Source organism: Muntiacus reevesi, chromosome 18 (assembly GCF_963930625.1).
Source record: "Muntiacus reevesi chromosome 18, mMunRee1.1, whole genome shotgun sequence".
NCBI lineage: Eukaryota > Metazoa > Chordata > Mammalia > Artiodactyla > Cervidae > Muntiacus > Muntiacus reevesi.
Window position 1 is genome coordinate 8110595 of NC_089266.1, and position 24800 is coordinate 8135394.

The following is a 24800-nucleotide window of genomic DNA, read 5'->3' on the forward strand; positions in this document are numbered from 1 at the left end:
AGGGGGCCTGGGGTTTGATCCCTTGTCGGGAAAACTAGACCCCACAGGCTGCAGCTAAAGATCCTGCCTGCTGCAATTCAGACCAGGCCCAGTCAAATAAATAAAAGAAATAAAAGTAAATATTAAAAAAGAAATCAGTGGGGAAAGGTCAATATGGTATGGATACACATGATGGGATTCTCCAGGAGAGAATTCTGAAGTGGGTTGCCATGCCATCCTCTAAGGGGTCTTCCCGATCCAGGGCTCGAACCCGTGTCTGTCACGTCTCCTGCATTGGCAGGCGGGCTCTTTACCACTAGTGCCACCTTGGGAAGCCCTAAATAAGACATACGAGATGTTAGAAAGAAAACCCTCCAGGGGAACACTGGGCTCTGGGGTGGGGACGGGGGCTCTGTTCCCCATAGTCTGGCTGTGCCCCACCCATGGGGTACCAGTCCCTTCCCCAAGTGATGAAACTACAGTCCAACTCTAGCTCTGTTCCTATCAGCAGTGGGAAGACTATCTGTCTGTCTACCATCTATCTATCCTATCTTTCTGATACATACATGTGCATGTATGTGTATATATATTTCTCAGGGCAGGAGAGAGGGCGTCTTCTCTGCTCTCACCTGGAGAGGGGCAGGCAGGTCCTTGATTGCATGCTGGCAGCACTCTGATGGCATCAGACCTCTGACGGGAGTGAAGAGGGGGAGCAGAGGAGGAGAGCAGTAAAAAAGATGCAGGGAGGACTGGACACCAGGGATGGGTGTTTCCTGTGTTCTGTGTGGTGTGTGAGAGACAGACACCTGGAGAGAACCCATCTCCTGTGCGCGGCGCTCGTGTTTCTGGCTGTAGCATTTGTGTCTTGGTACATGTGTCTTCAGGCACCTGTGAACGCGAGTCTCTCTGTTTTAAAAGGAAAGCAATCAGTTTTATAATAAAATAACAACTCCCAGCAAGCACGCTGGCCAGCTGCGCAGAAATCAATATCTCATTAATTGAATGCAACCCTCATAAATCATGGGTGGAACTCAGAATTAAACCTCCTTCCTGCGGCTTCCTGGAGCGCTCATGATGGGGCCAGGGGACTGAGAACTGGAATCAGTAATGGCCTCATGGGCCTTCTGGGGACCTGGCCTGATGGGAGGTGATGCCTGGAGCCGGTGTCCTGGGGGGGAAGTGGCCACTGATTACCGGCTGGAGCCAGAGTTTCTTGCTCTGTTCCCTGCGCCTCTGGCCCCTGGCTCTGCGTGGTGAAGGGGCAGAGGGTCCTGAGGTCAGTGGGTGGCCTGTGGTGTTGGTTGCTTCTTCAGGGGACCCTGGGCCAGCGCCCAGAGGTTGGCCGTACCAGGGTCAACCTTGGAGGGTGGCTGGCTCCAGGAAGCCACTTATGCCCGAGCATATTTAGCCAGTAGCAAAATTATATTTTATGACTACATTGGCATAACGATGCTTATAGTAACATTACATATTAAAATCTTTTCCTGACCTCAATTTTTTCCTGATGTTTAGAGGAATGGAAACATTTTTGTGGACCCCCTGAAAGCACTGTGGGCCCTGACAGGGCACCACCCTGGCCTGGCCTGATGGAGAAGCCAGCCCTGCCACCACCCCAATCCCACGGTGACAACACCGTCAGCGGTGGGCAGCCATACACCTTGTCCCCAACCCACCCCCACTTTTCTTTTCCACGGAAGCATTTCCCAGGTCACAGATGTGCTGTGGTTTGAAGTCTGACAACATCAACTTTTGTTGTCATTTAAAAAAAAACTTCCCAGGGAAAGAAGCCTAATCCTATATTATTTGAAAATAGAAAGTGCTGTGCAAATGCTAAGTCCAGTATAATAATAGTGACGCCAAGTAATTCTGTTTTGAACAAGTTGAACTTGTTAAATCAGACAGATGCCATCTGTGCTGTTTTAAAGCCCAGGCTGGTGATATGTTTTATGCAAAAAAAAAAAAAAATGCTTATCGTATGAAAATTGCTGAATCTCCCCAAAAGTGAAGTGCTTTGCTCTGTAGTTAGACTTATGAGACTTCCTCTCAAGGATGGGGTGACTCCTGGAGGTAGGGAGTGAGACTGTCTCAAGCATTTTTGAGCACTTACTGTATACTGAGCCCTTGACAGTCAACTTCATATCTAATCCTTGTAGTTCATCACTTCGTGAGGGAGCTAAAATTATTCAGACTTTATATGAGCTAACTCTGGGGCTCAGAGAGGTTAGGTTACTTGCCCAGAGTCACACAGCTCTCCACTGGAGCCAGGATTTGAATCCAGAACCTCTGACTCTGAGGTCCTTTCTCAGTCCGATGCCTGCATGCTAAGTCACTTCAGTTGTGTTTGATTCTTTGTGACCCCATGAACTGTAGCTTTCCACGCTCCTCTGTACATGGGATTCTCCAGGCAAAGAATACTGGACTGGGTTGCCATGCCCCCCTCCAGAGGATCTTCCCGACCCAGGGATTGAACCCATGTCTCTGATGTCTCCTGCATTGGCAGGCAGATTCATGACCACTAGTGCCACCTGGAAAGCCCTCTAATAAGTCTCCGAATAATGTGGACCCAGAAGTGTGAGGAGTCAAAGGCTCCCCCCTACCCCCCATTGCTCTTCATCTCCCATGAAAGAAGCAACAGGATGAAGGCTGGGCCTATGGATATGGTACCTATGGATGTGATCTTGTTCAGAAATAGGGCTTCAATAGATGCAGTCAAATTAAGATAGGTGAAACTGGATCAGGGTGGGCCCTAATCCAGTGCTGGTGTTCCTATAAGAAGAGGAAATTTGGACACACACATAAGGAGGCCGAGGAAAGACAGAGGCTGAGGACCGCTGTCTCCCCCAGAAGCTAGGACAGACATTCCCCCAGAGCCCCCAGGAGGAAGCCAGCCTGCCGACACCTTGCCTGAAGACTTCTGGTGCCCAGGGTGTGAGAGAAGACATCTGGACCGCTCTAAGCCCCCAGTCTGTGGTCATTCGTTGCAGCAGCCACAGGAAGTGAATGAAGGGCAATGCCATTTTCCAGGAGAGTTTGGAGAGCGTGGACTGGACTGCCTTGTGTGCGTGTGTGTGTGCACACAAGTGTACATGTGTGTGCACAGGTGTGTGTGCTGGGCTCATCTCCCCCCTTCCTGCCGCCTCTGCCTTTGGTCCCCACACCCTTCCTCTCCTTACAAAAAGTGGAGCAGGGAGGGCTTCCCTGGTGGTCCAGCGGTTAAGAATCCGCCTTCCAGGGCTTCGCTGGTGACTCAGTGGTAAAGAACCCACCTGCCAACACAGGAGACACAGGTTTAATCCCTGGTCTGGGAAGAACCCACGTGCTGCAGAGCGGCTCAGCCCGAGTGCCACTGCTACTGAGTTTGTGCTCTGGAGCCCGGGAACCGCAACTTCTTGCTCCACAAGAAGATAAGCCGCCACAGTGAGAAGTCCAAGCACATGACCTAGAGAGTAGCCCCACTTGCTGCAACTAGAGGAAAAGCCCGTGTAGCAGTGAAGACCCAACACAGCCAAAAAAAAAAAAAAAAAAATAAGAGCACGCTTTCGAATGCACAGGACGTGGGTTTGACCCCTGGCTGGGCAACTAAGATTCCACATGGCAAGGGGCAACTAAGCCCACACACCACAACTGAAGAAGCCTGGGCATCGCGACCACTGAGCCTGCGCTTTGCAGTGAGGACCCAGCACAGCCAAAGTTTTAAAAAAGGAAAATGGTGGGGGGCGGGTGGCCCAGGAGGGGCAGCACTGTGCCTTTCCTGGTGGGAGGTGGGGTTTGAAGATCCCAGAGGAGCCCAGGTTGGAAAAATCCTCCTTCGTGTAGTTCTCATTATGTGCGGCAAGGAAGACCCAGTCCTTGTACGGGGATAAATGAAGCTTACAGTTGGCCTGCAAAGCCAGAGGAGGTGGTGAAAATCAAAGGGAAAGGAATCACTGTCTTCAGGAAAAAGGAAGCGGCCTTCTGGAGAGGGGCCCCCAGAGCCCTCCTGGCTGCGAGCCCCACGTGCCGACTGAGTGGAATCTGTCTTAATAGAAGTTTTTGCCGTGAGATAAATACTGCATCTGATGTCTAATAAACTCCTCTGACAGGGGAGTGGCGATCAACACCAGGGGATACTCCAAAAATTAAGGCAGCGCCAGTGTTGATGGTGAGTTGGAGGGCTGTGATGTTTGTGGCAGTGACCTCGTCTAGGGTCCTGGGAGAATTCATTCTTGGGAATCCAGCAATAATTTTACTAGAGGTTTTAATAGTTGGCAAGTCCCCAGGCTACTTTGTGTGGAATTTATTTTGGCAAGATACAGCCCTCCCTGGGAGAAAAATAGAGAAAGAGACTCAGGGCGGCCGGCTGAGCCCAGGAAAAGGTCCTCCATCACCTGGGGGTCCCCAAATACATCCCATCCAGGCTCTTGGAGGGAATTCCTCTGCCCATGTCAGCCCGAGCACTGCCCTTGGCCTGGCACCTGCTGCTGTGGGTTTTCCCAGAGGCATGCCAGGTGGGCATGCTGATGGTTAGTTAGTGAGCTCCATCAGCCCGGGCTGAGACAGCAGCGGCTCCATTTCCTGGCCTGACTGTTGGTCGCTGCATTGCTGTTCCGTGCAGGCTGGCCTTTGGGTGCTGGGGGCCCTGCAGTCCTTTGCAGGCAGGCTGAGCCCTCCTTCCCCCGCCCCCGGGAAGGCCATCACCGCAGGCTCACCCTGGCTTCTCCCTCTCAGGCTCTCTGCCGGGACTGGCCTCATGGAGCGGATCCAGGCCATCGCCCAGAACGTCTCGGACATCGCTGTGAAGGTGGACCAGATCCTGCGCCACAGCCTGCTCCTGCATAGCAAGGGTGGGGGCCGGGGGCGCCTCGCAACCCCTAGGAGGACAGAGTACAGGGTGGCGGGATGTCCGGGGTGGGGCCTGATTTCTCCCTGCAGCAGCTCCCCTGGTTCCTGGGGGGTCCTGCCTCGGGATGTCAGTGGGGTGACCCCACCATCCCGGGGTGGCCCCTCTGTCCCTCTGATGTGGGGAGCATCAGGCTGGGGAGCCCCCTCAAGAAGTCGGGAGTGCATTCGGATGTGTGCCTGAGGTCTGCCCATCCAGAGAACTGGTCTTTAACCATTCAGGCCAGCTCCTCATTGGCCCGAATCGCCTAAGGAGGGTGGGCATTGTGGCAGAGGGGGCAACTCAGGCCCAGGCCAGCCCTGGCAGGTGGCCTTGCAGGGAAGAAAACTCAGATCAAGGGCAGTGTGTGCTCCCATGCTCCCCCTTCCCACCTGGCTTGTGCCTTCTCTGCCGGGCTCCTTCCCGGACCCAGGTCCTCAGCAAGCTGGCCTTCTCTCCCTGCAGTGTCTGAAGGCCGGCGGGACCAGTGTGAGGCGCCCAGTGACCCCAAGTTCCCTGACTGCTCAGGGAAGGTGGAGGTGAGGCTTGGGGCTGACGGTTGGGGGTGGAGGTGACCAGGAGAAGCAGGCCGCTTGGCGGGGGCTGTGCCCCAGATTAGCTCTGGGGTTCTGCTAGCAACAACATCCACCACCAAGGTGCTCTCTGCCTGGCCTCCGGACCCTCACACTGGCACTAGCTAGCAGAGGCCAACCTCAGAGGAACTGCTTCTCTGCTTGGGCCACCTGCCTGGTCCACCAACCCAAATTTCCCAGAAGGGGTCCTGTTTTGGGGTTTTCAGTACTGTCTTACAGCAGACAAGCTATTAAATATACATGTGCCACCCCCAGCAGCCTGAATCCCAACAATTTCACACAAGAAGTGGACCTCATTCTCTCTCTCCATCCCTTCTAACCCAGCTGGACTGAGAGAATCCCTCCCCCCCGCCCAGGGTGCCCCCTCACCCCCGACTGCATGGAGTCTGTCTATCTGGGGAGCCAGTTCACAGGCATAAAAGCCAGCCCCTCACTGGTGCTGAAATCCCTGAGTTGGGGGGCAGTGGCACTGCAGACCCTTTCTTGGGGACCACGTGGGGGCCGCTGTGGATGAGTCCCGCCCTGGCTGCACCCCTTGTCTGCTCAGAGGCTGCGCCCTGACCTTGGCGTCAGCCGAACCTGGCTCTTGGTTATGGATGGAGAACAAATGATGAGGGACCCGCCAGGCCTGCAGCTGCTGCACCTCCACTGTTGGACCGCATGTGGCCTGACCTGGCCTCATTCCCGCAGGGTCCTTCTCTTTCTGGGCCTGGGGGATGGTGGGCCAGTCTGGCCTTCCCTGAGTTTCTCAGTGGCTGAGACATAGGGCTGGGTATTAGGACCCTGGTCCATTCTCTCTTCTCTGCTTCTGGCCTTGCTGCACCTTTAGGATGGGCCCCAGGGACCCTCTCCTGGGGGGCCTCGGGGTCCCCAAGGACATCCCGCAAGGGGGCCCTTTGGGTACAGGAGGGACTGGCGCTGGCTCCCTGGCCCAGGCTGGCCCTCTCTGCAGTGGATGCGTGCCCGCTGGACCTCTGACCCTTGCTACGCCTTCTTCGGGGTGGACGGCACCGAGTGTTCCTTCCTCATCTACCTCAGTGAGGTCGAGTGGTTCTGCCCCCCGCTGCCCTGGAGGAACCAGACGGCCACCCAGAGGGCTCCCAAGCCCCTCCCCAAAGTCCAGGTAGGCGAGGGAGGTGGGTGGGTCGGCAAGGGGCTGGTGGCCGGGTCGTGCTTGGGGGACAGCAGGGAACACTTGGCCCCCGGGTAGGATAAGGCCAGCTGGCTCTGCCTGGTGGGTGGGCTGGTCCCGGCCTGCCGGCCTGCGGGTACTCGCCCCAGTTCCGGCGGGATGCTGCAAAGCTGAAACTGCTTGAGGGGCAGGCTGGGGCCCTGGAGGCGCCTCCCTTAATGGACTGGAATAATAGTAATAATAGCTGTCACTCATTGAAGGCTCCCTGTGTGCCAGACACTTTGTTTGTACTTAAATCTCGCAGCAGTCCTTACACAGTCATATTTAACAGATGACAGATCTGAGGTCTGGAGAGCTGAGTTAACTTCCTTAAGGCATACGGATACTCTGGCTCCGCTGAAAGGCAGCCTGGCTTCTCTGCCCTTGGAGACCCGGCTCTGACCACGACCTCACTGCCTCCTTGTCGGAGCTGGGATCCTGGGAACAGGTCACAGCTGACCCCGTCCTGAAGGGCCCAGGACTGGTGGCTGACTGGAGCTGGGCTGGGACAGACCGACGTGGCTGGGGAGTGACTGTTGGGGGGATGAGAGCGGAGCTCGTGACTCTTAGAAACGTGGAAGGAGCTAGAACAGACCCAACCTCACAGGGAAGATGCCCTGGGTAGCGGATGATGGTGGTGGTGTAGTTGCTGGCTGGAAGTTAGAGAACTGAGGTCTGGACCCCACCCCCTCCAGGCAGTTTTCCGGAGCAATCTGTCCCACCTCCTGGAGCTGATGGGCAGTGGGAAGGAATCGCTAATCTTCATGAAGAAACGCACCAAGCGGTTCACAGCCCAGTGGGCACTGGCCGCCCAGCGCCTGGCGCAGAAACTAGGGGGCGTCCGGAGGGAGCAGAAGCAGGTACCGCATCCTCCCAGGGCATTCAAGGAGCTGAACTTAGTGAGCCGGGGACCTCAGGCTGCCAAGGGCACCCTGGGTCTACCCTTGAAAGGCTTTCATTGTGTTTATTTGAATTTGAGCTGGGGTGGTGCGGCGGCAGAGTCAGGATGGTTGCATGTGTTGGTTCTGACCCTTTTCAAGTTTGGGGCAGAGTGACACCCCCTCGCCCTTAGGAGTCCTGCATTCTGTGGACGTGTTGTTCTTGTCAGGCAGAAAAGTCGTGTCATTTGCCTGGAATGTTGGGAATAATGTAGCCTGTTTGGGGGAGTTCCTCAGCTCGTTGGTTCCTCCATCTGTCTGTCCATCCATCCATCCATGCGATAAATACTTGCCTGACTCTCATTTGCCCTGTTTATTTCTTTCAGAGTCCTTGTCATTTCATGAATTTTCTCTTGTCTGTGTTTACTGTCTGCCTCTTTCATCTGGAACATAAGCTCACCGAGGGCAGGGTGTGACCGTCCTGCTCACCTGTGTCTCCAGCGAGGCCACCGTGCCTCTTGGCCCTTCTGCTGTGCTCTGGTGCCAGAAAGCACAGCCGGGAGGGAGACCGTGTCTTCCGCTGGCCGGCTCTCCCTGGGGGTGGCCGGGCCGAGGGCTGCTGCTCCCCCAAGCTGACCCTCTGTGTCCCGCCACCCCCGACCCCCACCAGATCCTCGTCCACATCGGCTTCCTGACGGAGGAGTCGGGGGACGTGTTCAGCCCGCGGGTGCTGAAGGGCGGGCCTCTGGGGGAGATGGTGCAGTGGGCAGACATCCTGGCTGCTCTCTATGTCCTGGGCCACGGCCTCCGGATCACAGTGTCGCTGAAGGAGCTGCAGAGGTGAGTGCGGGGGAGGGGAGGGAGGGGAGCCTGTCCCCCAGGAGCCCAGCCACTGTCAGATGGCGACGTTCCCCGTAGCTTTCTCCACCTGCTGGGTCTGCCTCCCGCCCTGCCGTCCTCAGTGCTGATGCCCCCGTCATTCTGGGGGATGCACCAGGGAGCGTATTTGCTCAGTGCTGTGCAAACAGTGTCAAGTTCTCCGTCTTGGACTAAGGGGATTCCTGTTGTTTGTGCTCAGGGCCTGACAGATCCTGGTTTGTGGAACTGAGCCGCATCATCAGATAGGGTCCCCACTGCTCCCGTCCTGCCTGACTTGGTGCGGCCTCGGGGGTCCTCTTCTGGGACTGGGCTTCTTCATGGGGGCCAGGAAGGCCTAGAGGGTGGGGAGGTGGGCCAGTGATGCCTGCCTCTTCCAGTGCTTGCCTTTCCAGGTCCCTCTGGTGCTGTTGGAGGTGGGAGACTGGTGGTTAGAGGGGATGTGATTGTGTGTGTGTGTATGATTAGGCTCATTTTTAACCACTATATTTGTGGGATACAGAAATATATAAGATATTTCTTATTTTATCTATCAATATTTATTATATGATATTTGATATGTACAAAAATATATGTACCATATGTCACAAAGCACAAGAATGAAGTGATCTATGATTCTGCCACCACCCAGCTGCAGAATGAGAGTATTACAAGGACTCTTGTGTTCACCTGGGGGTTTCTCTCACCCATCCCTCTCCCCTCGACACCACCCAGCCCTGGAGGAAACCTGAAACTTCGATTTTGTGTTTATCATTCTTTTGCTTTAAAAAACAAAATTTGTTCTTTTGTTGTTGTTGTTTTTACAATTTTATGTATGAATAAACAATATATGATTTAGTTTTTATTTTGGTTTAATTTGAGCTTTGTAAAATTTTTACCTACTGATTATAACCTCAAAGATTTGTTTTCTTCACTCATTATTAGATTTCCAAGATTCCTCCATGTTGCTGCCTGTAGCTCTATGTCATTCATGTTCACCGATGTATAATATTCCATTGTGTGACTATACTACAATTATTCATCAATTTTTCCTATCTGTGGACATTTCCCCGTGTTTTTTCATGTTATTTTGAATGATACTATCTGTGGTGGACATGTCACCAGGTATCTCTGGGTCAGAGTTTCTCTTGGGTATAGACTGAGTTTTTTCTTTGGTATAGACTTAGGTGCACAATTGCTGGGACTCCAGGTGTCTAAAAATTCAGCCTAACAAGACAATGCCAGTTGTTTTCCTAAGTGACTGCACCAGTCGAGTCCTACCACGTGTAGGTTCCCAGGGGGCTGATTCTTCCCCACAGTTAGTGTTATTGGGCTTTCTCACTGGGGCTGTGGAGTGGTATTGTGGTATCTTGTTATGGTCTTAACTTTCATTCCTTGACAACTGATGAGGTTGAGCAGTTGATCATATGCTTGGCTCTCCTTATTTCCTCTTGATGAGATGCCTATTTGTGTCATTTGTCACTTTTCTGCTTTGCTGTTTATCTTTTCCTTATTGAGTTATAGGAGTTCTTTATCTATTATAGGTATAAATCCTGTGTAAGTTATATGTGTTTTAAAATCTCCCAATCTAATTTGTGGTTTGTCTTTGTGATTTCTTTATGTCTATTTTTAAGGAACAGGAGGACTTAATTTTAATATATTCAAAGTTATCAAAACATTTTCTTTATGGCTTGAGATCTTGTGCTTGGTGAATTTCTATTCCTTTCACTGGCATTGAAATGAGACTATCCTAATTTGTCCCAGGGTCTAACTAAGGAGACTTTCCAGGTGGCTCAGTGGTTAAGAATGTACCTGGCAATGCAGGACACACAAGAGATGCGGGTTGGATCCCTGGGTTGGGAAGATCCCCTGGAGGAGGAAATAGCAACCTGCTCCAGTATTCTTGCCTGAGAAATCCCATGGACAGAGGAGCCTGAAGGGCTGCCGTCCAAGGGGTTACAAAGAGTTGGACACGGCTGAATGACTGAGCACATAACTAAGGAAGGCCCCTAAATTGTTTGCCTGCAAACTGACTTTTCTTCACCAGACCATGAACTTACTTTCAGGTGGTTTTCAAGCTAAAATGTGATTCCTGTCTAGAGCCTGACCACCACCTGGATGGTCTGTTAGTTCTAGATGTCTTTCTCTCTCTTTTCTTTTTTTTAATGGGCGTTTTGTCCTGACCACAAATGCTGATGCTCCGTAGCAGAGAAGTGTTGGAGAGAGGAGGATGCTGTCGGGGACTGAGCCATCGACAATACTTGGTCGACAGGGCCCAGGGAGCACTGGTCTTGGGCGGCTACTCAGAATGAGTGACTCAGAGTCTGCCAGTGACTCAGGTTGTCAGAGAGAGTCAGGGGAGAACGAGGCTGAGACTGGGGTGTGCTGTGAGGCTACCAAATGACCTAGTAGTTTGAAGGTTTTCATCACCATGGCTTGAAATTCCTCCCTCTGGAATCATCCTTTTAAGTTGATGTGCTTGTCTTCAGTAGGCTTAGGAAGGATGAAAAGTGTCTTCAGAGAGGAACAGCATGTGTAAGTGTGGATGTGGGAGACGGTCTGCTTTGTAGGGGGAGAAGGTGACAGGGCCTGACGAAGGGGCTGCATGGTTGTGGCAGCGTTTGGAAACACATCCCAGGTCAGGAGCAGCGAGTTCTGGGGGAGGAGGTTCCACTTGGAAACAGCAGCTCCGCCTCCTCTGGTTGAATCACCTGAGTGGGAATGAGCTAGGCTGGGAGCTGTCCCGGAGGCTGGTGCTGAACCGTCAAACTAGCTTCCCAGGGTTGGGAGCGGGAACCAGCCACACGTCCCCCACGCTGGCTCTCACCCTGTGGCATTTTGTTGTCAAACAAGCTGTTGGCATTGTGCGGGCCACTTCAGAGCTGGGTGGGCCCTCCTGCTGCCCGCCAGCACGCACTGCTGCTCACCGCGCAGGGCCCGCCCCTGCTCCCTCTGAACAGAGAGCTTGGGAGACGCATCTACACTGTGGAGCAGAACACTGCAGAAGCAGCTGACATTTGCAAATAATGCGAAGAGGCATCTCTTCCTGGCCTCAAAGCTTCCTACGGGAAACTCAGATGGGACGGGGGAAGAGGAGGAGGAAAGAGAAAAGGGACCCGAGGTGCAGGAAGTCAGAGAAATCTCAGACAACTTAGGATGGCACAGCCAGTGCTATGGGAAGCCAGACCTGCCTCAGGAAGAGCAGTAAGCAAGGATTTGGGGACCCTTGTCCCCGGGTCACCGGAGACTCCAAGATGCAGTGTGAAGGATCCTGGGGATGGGGACCATCCAGAGCCTGCATCTCAGGCTCTGCCACACAGAAGTCCCCTGCAAGTGTGGAGCATCCTTCTGTCAACACCACCAACACCTGGCTCCACCTCTAGGTTAGATGAATTCACGTTTATCAGCGTTAGCTGGACTCTTCCCTTCTGACTGTGCATCTTTTGGGGCCAGAGAGGTGAGAACTTCCTTTCCCAACTGCTCCCTCAGGGAATGGGCAGGCTCCCTGAGTTTGTGATGGCCCAACATCACACTCAGAGAACCATCTTTGTGTGAGAGAGCAGCTATTCGACAAGTCTCCCTAAGAGGCGGGAATTTAAAGAACCTTTTATCCATTTATTTTATTATTTAGATTTGGCTGTGCTGGGTCTTCGTTGCTGCATGTGGGGTTTCTCTCGTTGCAGCAAGCAGGGGCTGCTCTCCCATTGCAGTGCATGGGCTTCTCATGGTGGAAGCTTTTCTTGTTGTGGAACGTGGCTCTAGGGTGCCCAGGCCTCAGTCATTGCGGCACGTGAGCTCAATAGTTGTGACACACGCTCGATAGTCCTGGCTCATGGGCTTGGTTGCTCTGTGGTGTGTGGGGTCTTCCCGGACCAGGGATTGAACACATGTCCCTGCCTAGGCAGGTGGCTTCTTTACCACTGAGCCTCCGAGGAAGCCCGAGAGGCAGGACTTTAACTCAATTGTTCTGCTCAGCCCCTGCCGGGATGTCTCCTCTTCCAACCTCGACCCTGAGTCTTCACCTGCCCAGACTACTTCCTCCTCCTCTGGCCACTCACTGGGCCCGGCTGGAGCTGAGCCTGTCATCAGTGAGGTTGCCGATGTCCATCACAGGGCCAGAGCAGTGAAGATGGAGGTCACTGCCCTTGGGCGGTCCTGAAAGTGAGGCCCTTGTGAAATACACCTGAAATACGCCCCTGCTGCCATTTCTTTCACTGCATATGTGCACGCTTATGCATGCACGCATGCCCCTGTGCACAATCACCCAGGTACACCCTTGTATGTATACGCACCCCTGCATGCACACCCCTGAGTAAAGAGGCATGCCTGCATCACACACAAACACACACCCTTGCACATGGACATACACATACCCCTAAGTGTGATATTCAGCCCATGGCACACTTGTGCATATCCATGCACACAAGCACTCTCGCATGCACACAGGTACACCCCCATGCACACACACCCCACAGAGGATCCATATTTTCCATATCCACCAATGTGTCACCCATGCAGAGCTGGAACTCCCTGCAGCAGGAAGGAGCTCTTGAGAGAGGTTACCCCGTCTCCACTTTGCAGTTTGTTAAGTGGGCAGGCCTGAGGCAGTGCCCAGACAGCTCTGCCCTGGGCTCCCTGTGGGGTGTAGGTGCCACAGAGGTTCTTGCTCAGATGTGGCAGAATTGTGTAAACAGCTGAGCCACCTGAGGGAACAGTCTCAGGAAGGTTTTTTCTAAATCTGATACCAGGTACAATTTAAGACAACTGAAAGAATAAAAATTAAAAAAAGAAAACCTCCTTCCCCGGGAGACATAGTACAGTTATGTCTATAAAACTAACAGCCTCCGCTGTGTTGAAATTCATTTCAGGTAGGAATTCTTAACCCTGGCTGTAGTGGAACTGCCTTGGAAACTTATTGGCCTTTGGGTGTCTTGGTGTCTCTCATTTAATTGGTCTGGGGTGGGGCCGAGTATCAAGTTTTCAAAGCTTACCCTGGCGATCTATGATCTAATGAGCAGTGATGGTTGGGAAATAGAAAAGTTGGGTATATGGCCTTTCAATGCCCCACCCCCCACCTCCCAGTCTGTTTAGCAGGATAGCTGTGCAGTTAGGATACTGCAGTGTGTGAATAGTTACCAAGGAACAGGCCTGGGGTGAGGGCTCAGAACCCTAGAGGATTTGTGAAAAGATGTGTGAATTCCTCCTGAGCCCGCCTTTGCAGACTTGAAAGCACCCGTGTTCCCCCCTGGCTGCAGGGCAGGGCTGAGTGGAGGAGGTAGGCCAAGGAGGTACCCCCCAGAGTTGGCCCAGGAAGCTGGGCCACTTGCACCCCTTCTGGGACATTGTGTGAACCTGCTGACCGGGAATGTATTGGGTTGGCCAAACAATTCCTTGGGGGTTTTCTGAAACATCTTATGGAAAATCCCAAATCAACTTTTGGGCCAGCCTGATATCTGGGCCAAGCCTGATACTTCATGCCACGCCCTTTCCTGGATGTACTTTTTCCTGGTGACAGTTGCTGGTTGGGCCTAGCCTATGAGCTCCCAACACTCATTCTCTGCCAGGACCACCTGAATGCTACATACCTGCAGGCCTTTCCTTGAGTGGACGTTAACATACAGAGGTGATTTAGTTTGCTAGAGTTGCTGTAAAGAAGTACCATAGACTGGGAGGTTTAAACAACTGAAGTGGGCGGCCTCCCACTTCTGGATGCTGGAAGTCTGAGATCATGGTGTTGGTAGGGTTGACTGGTTCGGAGGCTTTGAGTTTCTGTTGGTCGTTGGTGATCTTTGGTGATCACTGGCTTGTGGAAGCATCAGCTGCATCTTTGCCTTCTTCTGCACGTGGCATTCTCTCTGCGCATGGGTCTGGGTTCAGTGGCCCCCTTCGTATAAGGACACCAGTTGTATGAGATCAGGACCTACACTAATGACCTCATTTCAACTTGGTCACCTTTGTAAGAACCCTACCTCCAAATAAGGTCCCATTCTGAGGTTCTGGGGTTAGGACTCCAATATATGTTTGGTGGGGGGACAACAAGGCAACCCGTAACACGATGGTGACTGTTTGAGCCTAGAAAGGGGTCACAGGCAGAGAGACCACTGAATACAGGCATGGCGCTGCCGTGGGCTCTGCGGAAGGTGGGGTCATCTGGGGGTCCCATCTCCCAGCCAGGTGGAGCCGTTCTATGCAAGAGGCACCAGGGTCATGTGAAAATAGGTCAGCAGGGTGTGCAGATAATCCAAATTCTGAGAGTCACGGCTTGGCTCCTACTGCAGAAACGTCTCCCTGGGCTGGTATACGCCGCGCGTGAGGAAGGCTGCAGGCTGAGGATGCTGCCCGTACATTTGTTGTAGTTTATTCACAGATGTTCACGGCAGATGTCTTGGTCACTGACTCGACAACGAGGCTGGACAGACTAGCCGCTTTTCTCTGCTCCTCGTGTTTTGGTGTTTTAATTAACCGACGCGCTGACATGATGTTTGGGGCAGTGCACGGAATCCACATCTGGTTTTGCTTCTGCAAGATGTTTCCGGGGTGACAGTGGCGGCAGCAGCGGCAGGTGGGGACAATGGGCTCTGATCAGACTTCAGCTTGGGGATGTCAAGCAGTCCTGGCCGCACCCTGCACGTGCAGCGGGAGGAGACACGAAGCCAGAGTCCCCGTTGGCTGCATCTGAGACGTCCCCAGGAATGTCCAGATCCACGGTGGGCATTTTATTTTTTTTATTTTTTATTTTTTTCACTTTTTTTTTTTTTTTTTCAGTGGGTTTTGTCATACATTGATGTGAATCAGCCATAGAGTTACACGAATTCCCCATCCCGGTCTCCCATCCCACCTCCCTCTCCACCCGATTCCTCTGGATCTTCCCAGCCCAACAGGCCCGAGCACTTGACTCATGCCTCCACGGTGGGCATTTTAAAACGAAGCCTTTCCCCTTCCCGCCTGCCCAGGATCAGCTGTGCTCATCCATTTTATTTGCATAATTTCAAGCATCATTAATAGTACATGGCATGAGGAAAAATGACTCAGCTCTTCCTCCTTCCATGAGTGAAATTGGGTTTAGTAGAAAATTAGTTGACTTAACTGGCAAATGATGAAAGCTTGAGAGGAGAATGTTTAAATAAGGAGGGCGAGGAGGGGAGACTCTTAGCTGTCAAGCACCAGCCCTGGTGGAAATTGGTCTCTTGGCCTTTCTGTTTGATCAATGTTTGTTCAAGGGAAATACTGGGGATGGTCCCTGGAGAGTGACGAAGGCAGGGACCACGTCCTGTCCTTTGTGCTCAGCCCAGCTTGACCAAGCTGTAACCAGAAAACCTCTAAGCAGCCAGTCCAGGTAGGCCTCAGGGTTGTTTTATATTTTTTAATATTTATTTATTTGGTTGCACTGGATCTTGGTTGCGGCATGCTAACTTAGTTGCGGCATGTGGGATCCAGTTCCCCAACCAAGAATTGAACCCTAGGCACCCTGCAGTGGGAGCTTAGAGTCTTAGCCAGTGGACCACCAGGGAAGTCCCTGTCAGTTCAGTTCAGTTCAGCTGCTCAGTCGTGTCCAACTCTTTGTGGCCCCATGGACTGCAGCACGCCAGGCTTCCCTGTCCATCACCAGCTCCCAGAGCTTACGCAAACTCATGTCCATTGAGTCAGTGATGCCACCCAACCATCTCCTCCTCTGTCGTCCCCTTCTCCTCCCGCCAGCATCAGGGTCTTTTCAAATGAGTCAGCTCTTCGCATCAGGTGGCCAAACTATTGGAGTTTCAGCTTCAGCATCAGTCCTTCCAGTGAATATTCAGGACTGATTTGCTTTAGGAAGTCCCTGTGAGCATGTTTAAATGCTGGTGTGAAGGAGCCAGAAAAGGGAGTGGTTGAGCTCCAGGAAGAAAGACATTATCGTGAACCTTGGCCCAGAGGGTGGCCCCCAGGAGGAAGGGGAAGAGAGCAGGATGTAGTGGGGCTGCCAATGGGGTTACAGGGACGGGGCCTTCCCACTGATGCTTTTTATCTTTTAGAACATTCTCTTGTTTTGGCTGCTCTGGGTCTTCGTTGCTGCGTGTGGGCTTTCCATCATTGCAACCAGCGGGGGCTACTCTCCAGTTGCGGTGCCCAGGCGTCTCATTTCAGTGGCTTCTCCTGTTGCACAGCATGGGCTGTAGTACACACGGGCTTCCGCAGTTGCAGCGTGTGGGCTGAGTAGTTGCAGGGTGCAGGCTTCAGTAGTTGTGGCTTACCAGCTTAGTTGGTCCGCAGGCTGTAGAATCTTCCCGGACCAGGGATCGAACCCGTGTCCCCTGCACTGGCAAGTGGATTCTTACCACTGTGCCACCAGGGAAGTCCTTATTTCATCTTTGATGTAGGAGGAATGAGCATCTTCTGGGAGTGAGGTGGAGGGGGCAGGAGGTGTGAGGACAGCAGATAAGACTGGAACACCCCGAAGGCTGCCCTGGACTTCTAGTGTGTTAACCCTTCACAAAAACCCTTGAACCAAATATGGCAGAAATCTGATGACTTGACAAGGCTGGGAAGTGGCAGCACAGATATTCATCATGTCATTGTACTCTTTTCTATAACTTCTGAACGCTTGAAATATTTGATTGTTCAATTAGAACAGGGGAGGAAGAGCCATGTCCAGCTTCTGCTTGGCACTTAGCAGACCCTGTACACAGTGGCTCTTTCTCCTCCACCTCTTGCTAGAGGAGGCATGAGAGGCAAGTGGCTAATTTACAATAAAACACTCCATCCCCTCCCTCTTCTGTTTGTTTTTGGCCACACCACATGGCTTATGGGATCTTAGCTCCCAGACCAGGGATCAAACTGTGCTCCCTGCACTGGAAGTTAGGAGTCCTAACCACTGGACCCCCAGAGAATTCCTGCCTCTCCCTTCTTTTGCCTTCCTTCTCCTTGGGTTCCAAGGAGGCCTTTTAATCTGTGTTGTGGGATACCATTTAGCACAGCTGGGACACCACAGAAGGTGGGGGGCCTCTGCTGCTGGGGGCCCAGAGCCTCCCTGGTACCCAGCCTTCATCCTTCCTGGGGATCCAGGAGAGATGATTCCCTGCTCCTCCCCCTCCAAGCTGCTCTGAGCCTCAAAGAGTGGGAGTCTGTTTCTTGCTAATCAAGTCCCCTAAGTCTTGATCTCATGGATGCAGTGGCCAAGGCGCCTTTTCCAGCTCTGGTCTGGTCCACATTGGGGCTGGGAGGTTGCAAAGGAAGAGTGATTTAAAAGAAATCACGGGCTCTCAAGAAAGGTTCATGCAACCAAGTGGGGTGGGGAGAACTTTCAGGGAGTCAGAGAAGAAAGGAAGAGGAGGGCTGGCTTCTGCAGGCTTTTGAAGGAAGAGTAAGGAGGTGGGATTTGTCCTGGGGGAGGGGAGGAACGCATCCGTATACCTTCAAACCTTAGGAGCCGTGGGTTCTTGTAAAGGAAGGGGGCATCCTGGCCAGGAGAAGGTCTTGTCCCATGGCAGCAGGAGAGGAAGGAGGCAGATGGTGGGATGAACTTCTTGGAGACTGACGTGCCCCCCACGGGAGGGATAAAACTCTGCTGCTCCCAGCTCAGGACGGGGTCAGGGCTGGCCTGGGACTTTTCTATTCCTGGTGAAGCTGGCAGAAGACAGAATGGTATGAATAACCCCTAACACTCCTTCCAACTTCCCCGAAATCATCAAAGGGCTCCCATAAAGAGAAGACTTTTCTTGGAACCAGACTGTTCTTTCCTGGGCTGTTCTGGAATGGACTCAGATCCCTGCACGGTTCATGGCTGGCACCCCAGGGCTGTGTCTTTAACCCACATCCCCCACAAGACTTGTTCCAGGGTGTCTAAGAGCAGGGTCTCACCCCATCTTTGTTTCCTCTATGAGTTGGTTCTCCACAAAGGCTTGTGGAATTGGATAGAACACTGAGGGGCTCCCCAGGTGGCATTGGTGGTAAAGAACCTGCCTGCTAAGGCAGGAGATGCAGGAGACGCAGGTTTGGTCCCTGGGTCGGGAAGATTCCCTGAAGGAGGGCTTGGCAACCCACTCTAGTATTCTTGCCTGGAGAATCCCACGGACAGAGGAGCCTGGCCGGCTATGGTCCATAGGGTCACAAAGAGTCAGACATGACTGAGGCGGCTTAGCACACAGCATGCATAGAACAGCGAGAGCGCCTAGGACGTGAGAAGCCCCAGAAAAACTGGAAACCAGCATCCCAATGGCAGGCCCCACCCGAGAGCCAAGAGGCGGCCCCTCTGGGACCGGCCTGGCCATCAGGAGCCAGAATAGATCCAAACCTGCACCTGGACCTAAGAGCCACCTTCATGGAAAGCCTGGCTTGGCGAGAGGAGCCTGGATTCCTGCTCAGCACTCACGCGCACGGTTACATAAATGGGAAGGAGGCAGGGGACAGCCAGAGGGATGCGTTCCTGGCACCGCAGCCCCCGGGGAGCTGGAGGAATGAGTCTGTGGTTTCATCCACCTCTCCTGGGAGTGGCAGCCCTATTCTTAGCCCTGAGTTTGCTTACTAGGAAGGAACGCTGGGGAAGAAAGCGTTGGCTTTGGACCACAGGCCCAATGCAGGCCACCCAGTTCCCTTTCAGCATCCTCCCGCTTGTACTTCCTTTGGGCTTTGGCTGAGGCATGGCTGGAGTCAGCTCTGATCTGCTTTTCCTTTGAATTCCTGCTTCCTCTGAGCCCTGACTCCACTGGGGACCCGGCCATTCTCTTTAGCTGTGATCCCTGACCCTCCGAGGGCACTGTCTTGTCAGGAGACAGACGTTGTGGGTGGACCCATCATGAGGGCATCATAAGGGTACTTTTGTCAGGCTCAGGAAGGTCAGCTCACGCTGGGCAAGAGAGGAAACCTGGCAGGAGAATTTAATTCCTTCCTCGTTAGTGATGCTAACCAGCCTTCTACAGCAGCTCGTTAGATGCCCAGTTAGCTTTCTGCGTTTGCTTCTTTGTGTTCCTTGTGTTCTGGGGAAGAGGCGGCGGGTGCTTTAACAATGGACCTTGGGAGAGAGCCAAGGTCAATGCTGTAGTGCTCGGGGGATGGGCACCCGATGGCATCAGAGGGCTGGCGGACCCCGGAGGAGACAGGGGTCCTGGGCTGCCCAGCCAGGTGCTCCCAGTAATGAGATGGATCCAGGGAAGCTGAAGTTCCCCTGTTCTCTTAGCTCTTGAAGGCAAAGATCTTTGAGCACGTTGTAAGGATGCTTTTTAATTAGGTCCTTCCCACACAGAGAAGACAGACAGAGAGAGAGAATAGTCTGTTCCAGAATTTGAGCGCTACCTGGAGAGCTTATTTCCAGTCACAGACCAAGCACAGGGAGACATAAACCCGAAGAGTTTTTAGCCTTGGAGGGGCCGTGGAGATTTGTCCTGTGTCACAGAATGGGAGCGTACAGGAGCCCTTCTACGTCTGTGCAAGGCAGCCCAGCAAATTCGTGCTGGAGCTCACACCTGGGGATCCTCTTCACTGTTAGAACTTGGCACTTTTTTCTTTTTTGGTACATGGGAAGAAACAATATAAATTCAAAACTTACAGATAAAGGTTAGCTCTATCCCTCATCTCTTTTAAAAATTTATATGCATAGAACTCAGCATTTTGATTCCTAGCTGAGAGTTGTTTTTTCTTCTTTTTTCTTCTGTTGTGTATGGGTTGTATTTTTTCTTCTCCACCTTGTTGTAACCTACCTTTGGGTCTTTTATCTTTTTAAAGATATTTGTTTATTTGACTGCACTTGGACTCTCTGATCTCTGTTAGGGCATGTGGGTGCTAGTCCCCTGACCAGGGATTAAGCCCAGTGCCTTGCATTGGGAGCACAGAGTCTCTGCACCCCTGGGGAAGTCCCACCATCTTTTGATCTTTTGGCCAAGAGTGGCTAATACATCCTGGTCTGCCTATTTGCTGACCCTCTCCATTGTTGCGGGGTGGTGCTTCCCTGGTGTCTCAGTTGGTAAAGAATCTACCTGCAATGTAGGCGACATGAGTTTGATTCCTGGGTTCAGGAAGACACCCTGGAAAAGGAAATGACAACCTACTCCAGTACTCTTGCCTGGGAAGTCCCGTGGACAGAGGAGCCTGGCGGGTTATAGTCCATGGGGTTGCCAAGAATTGAAAATGACTAAGCGACTGACACTTCCATTGTGGGGGCCTGTAGAAGATGGGGTAGGGGTGCCTCTGGGAGAGAGAGTGCTGGGTGTGTGTGGGGCTGTACATGGACATTGTGAGTGTGGACAATCTGTTTTGGGGTTTTTAGAAAAATTTTGTAACGTACATATAAAGTTTACCCATCTTAACCACGTGCAGTTCAGTGACATTAGATACATTCACACAGTTGTACAACCGTCACCACCATCCACCTCCAAAGCTCTTTCATCTTCCCAGACTGCAATTGTCCCCATGAAACCCTGACTCCCCATCACCCCTCCCCCATCCCCTTGGTCTGCATTGAGACTCCCACTCAGGCAGCCTGAGAACACTTAGAAATTCATTGCAACTGCCCAGATTGGCAATTCCACGGAAACTTCCCAAGCACTGGGGGTGGCCATGGGCGGGAGGACGGGGGCTGCTAGGTGGGTGCGTCTGAAGCCCCTTCGTGCTGAGATGCTGCTTGTCCCCATCTCAACAGTGCCGTGGGGGTGGGGAGGCTTCCCGAGCCCCTCCTGACGCAGCTCTGGGTAAGAGTCTGAAGAGAAATGAACTTAACGTTGGAATTACGGGGCCATCTGGACAGAGGACTTTTGAGGAGTCAGCGTGTAAGGTGGAATTGTACAAGTGAGCCTCCCTGGGCACCTTTGACTGAAGGATGTCAGGAGAGTGTTTTTCAATTCATGTTGCTGCTCCAACCAACCACTTAGCGTAAAATTGCCCATAAAAGTGAATTTAAATTACAAGTGATAAAACCATAGCCCCCTCTCCCCTCGACTGACCCTCTCAGCTTTTCTCTGGACGAGCTCAGATGCCTCCTGACGAGAGTAATGAGGAAACTGCAGACGAATCTCCAATACAGTCACTGTAAACTGAAAATCTTTGTTTTCTGTGGCTGCGGGGATGGGGCTCCTCGTTAACTCCCCCTGGGGAGGGGACCTGCTGTCTCTGGGCTGATTTGTCTCTCCTCCTCTTCTTCCTGCCATGATGTCCTTTGGGGATCCGTGGGGTCACTTGTGTCCAATTCAGACCAGGAGGTCTTGATAACCCTTGGAGATGCCCACATGAGCCCTGGGCTCCTCTTGCTCACCGCCCCTTCTCTCCTAACATGCTTTTCTTGACCATATTTTCAACCTTTAAACCAGTTCTTCCTGGGGGGTTCACCGGGTTCATTGCTTTGTTAATTCATTCATGAACACGATACTTATTGGGTCAGATCCTGTCCCAGCTCTGTGCTTTCAAAGGTAATCTAGCCCTACCCTGGGGGAGGGGTGCCCAAGTGAGGAGGTGACTCAAGGCAGTGCAGAAGGATGGTAGCGAGGACAGTGGGATGCTGGGGTAGGGGTATCAAAAGAGAAGGGCGTCTCACTCTGTTCAGAGGGCCAAGGAAGGCTTCCTGGAGGAGGAAAGTGAAAGTCGCTCAGTCCTGTCCGACTCTTTGCAACCCCATGGACTGTCCATGGAATTCTCCAGGCCGGAATACTGGAGTGGGCAGCCTTTCCCTTCTCCAGGGGATCTTCCCAACCCAGGAATCAAACCAGGGTCTCCCGCATTGCAGGCAGATTCTTTACCAGCTGAGCTACCAGGGAAGCCCTCCTGGAGGAGGAAGCAAGGTTTGAGTCAAGGAGCAGGAGGTAAGAAGGCTCTGAGAAGGATCAAATGCAACCAGGAGTGACTGACCAGGTAGACACTGTGGGAACATCTCTCCATAAAAGAGTCAGGCAAGGCTAGAGGGAGGCGGAAGGGAGAGGAAATGATTTCCAGATTCCAGCTGAAAACGACTGGGGCCTTAGGTGAGGGGTATGTGTATGCTGGGGTGGGAGTCAGGAGTTTCCAGACTTGGCAATTCAGAAGGTGAAACTGATGACTGAAGTCAGAACAATCAGTGGAACTTTCACTCTCCTTGCCTCACTCGATCTTATCAGGAACCTGGTGAGGTAGGCATTTTTTGTCTTTTGCTGATGAAAAAGATGAAATTCCTAGAGGCTACGACTCCTCCAAGGTTAGCAACAAAACTGGGACTGGGGCCGATCTCTGCTGGCAGCCTGCAGCTCCAATTTCGGGATGTCGCTGTGGACTGATGACACACCGCTGTACTGTCTGGTGGCCGGTGAGTCTGGGGAGAAAGGAGAGCTCGGCCAGTGGGAGCGTGGGTGCTGGAGCCTACTGCCTGGGTCCCAGTCCCAGCTCTACTCCTCCCTGGCTCTGTGATCCTGGGTAAATTACTAAACCTGTTTCTTAATCTGTAAAGAGGGGAGCAGGTTAGGAACGGGTCTGATCTCATAGGGTAGCTGTCCAGACGAAAGGGATTGATGAGTTAATGAGTTGAAAGCCTGTAGAATGGAGCCTGTGTTCAGAATGGTAGCCACGAAGGTGAGGGAGATGATGATAGAGGCTCTAGAACATCAGTGCAGAGTCATCCTCCCAGGAGAAGACCCCATGACTTGTTCATCAGGCCTCCCAGTGGCCCTGGGGCTGGGGCTGGGGCTGGGGCCAGGGGTGTGGCTGGGGCCCGTGACTTTGTGGTACCACTCATGGCTACAGAGGGACAACACGTTGCCTGGTAACCAGCCAGAAAGGCAGTGTGGGGAAGTCATGTGACTCTGCAGGTAGCAGCAACTAGACCCACCTACGGGTTATATTTTCAGAATCGTCTTCATTTTTTTCAGACCCAGATTCCATGAGGGAGGAGCAGCCACCCCCTCCCTCACTTCTGCAAGAGGCGTCATCACTTTGTCTTTCTATTTGTGGTTCTCAATGGAGTGGAGGCAGTGGGGAGGGGGACTAGGGTCCGTCCTCAACCCAGAGCTTCTATAACCCAGGACAACAATGGTGCTCCATCTGACTGGAGAAGTGTGGGGGTGTGTGTGTGAGAGACAGCCATCCTTGAAAGAAAACAGGATCCCACAGAGTACAATATAAAACCTGCTTGACACTTAAAAAACACCACCAGATATTTCATAAAGTCTTCAGGTTATGGGCGCTGCTTCCTGTGATAGCTCCAGACCTCTGAGGTCTACGCTTTCTGAGGACTTCAACAAAAAAGCTGAAGTATTTCTTCTTTGCTTTCTGAGTATTTCAACAAAAAAGCAGAAGAGGTGGGCCCTGCCTTAGAAGTCCTGGCTTTGAGAATCCTGCCTATGGCCATCTGGTTGGATAGAGGGATCATTGGAGATTGGATGGGTGGGGAGTGGGGGAGCTTCGCCAGTTTTAAGTTTAAAAGATAAGAAACTACTGTGCAAAATAGTTGAGTATTATCTATTACATTTAACAATTACTCCTAGATAAATACTTGAGAGCTTCAGAATTTTTATTTCTGATTATATATCCCCCAAAATTCTTGCACATGTGCATCAGGAGGTGTATGTATAAGGATATTTATATCGACAGTGGGCAACAGGAGCAAAAATCAGAAAACAATCCATATGCCTTTCCACTGAATGAATAAACTATAGCATATTCACACACGCACAAGAGAAATGGGGAGAAAATGGTTATAAGATTTTTGCACTCCAGTATTCTTGCCTGGAGAATTCCATGCACAGAGCCTGGTGGGCTGCAGTCCGTGGGGCCGCAAAGAGTTGGACATGACTGAGCGACTAACACGCACACAGTCCCCACTTAGCAGCAAAGGTTCTCACACTTGGGGTGCTAGTGTGGGGAAGCTGAGTGAGGCTGGGGTGCACTGGCTGGTGGGGAGCAGTACAGAGAAACCCCGCTCTGTCGTGCTGCCCTTCTCTGCTGGCACAGGCCAACCCCTGACGCCTTGATCCTCGTCTCCGAAAGCTCCCCTTGACATCGTTCCATCATGGCTTTGTCATCAGGTTGTCATAAACATCGCTGAAAAGGCTGCGCTAGGGCAGTTTGCTCTGGGAGACGGTGCATCCAGAGCCTCTGTTGGTGTGCTGCTGAGTGTGAGCAGGAGAGTGCAGAGGCGTCCAGGTGCCGCTTCTCTGTCTGCTTGAATTGTCTCAAGGAGCTCGAGATGTGACCCAGGGAACAGATGATAATCGTGGCCCTTTTGCCGGGTGGATCCCTGCAGGGACTCACTCGGAGGGAGGTCTCACGGATGCCTTCCAGCATCTGGCCCATGAACCCAAGGGAGGCAGGAATCAGGAGGATGTGAGAGGTTCCTGGGGGCCCCCCCAAAAAAGGAGGGCTTCCCTGGGGGCCGACACTACTCCCTGCCAGGCTCAGCCACTCAGTACAAACTTACTGAGTCACTGATCTAAAAACCCCATCATCCTTGTAGGGGGTGTGTAGGCAGGCTTAGCAGGGGCTTCTGGAGGGTGGGCAGGGGTGAGCAGGACAAAGTTCGTGCTGGCACTGTGGGGGCCGGG

At 52.5% G+C, this 24800-nt stretch overlaps 1 protein-coding gene across 2 annotated transcripts in view; it reads left to right on the forward strand.

The window, feature by feature from the left end:
• The window catches only part of MGAT5B (alpha-1,6-mannosylglycoprotein 6-beta-N-acetylglucosaminyltransferase B), a 65692-nt gene that overhangs the window by 18609 nt on the left and 22283 nt on the right, over nt 1-24800 (forward strand). For both annotated transcript variants that reach the window (XM_065909680.1, XM_065909679.1), the window contains exons 4-8: nt 4687-4802; nt 5303-5376; nt 6383-6553; nt 7297-7461; nt 8150-8319. In XM_065909680.1, coding sequence (XP_065765752.1) covers nt 4687-4802; nt 5303-5376; nt 6383-6553; nt 7297-7461; nt 8150-8319 — 696 coding nt within the window. The remainder of the gene's footprint in view (nt 1-4686; nt 4803-5302; nt 5377-6382; nt 6554-7296; nt 7462-8149; nt 8320-24800) is intronic.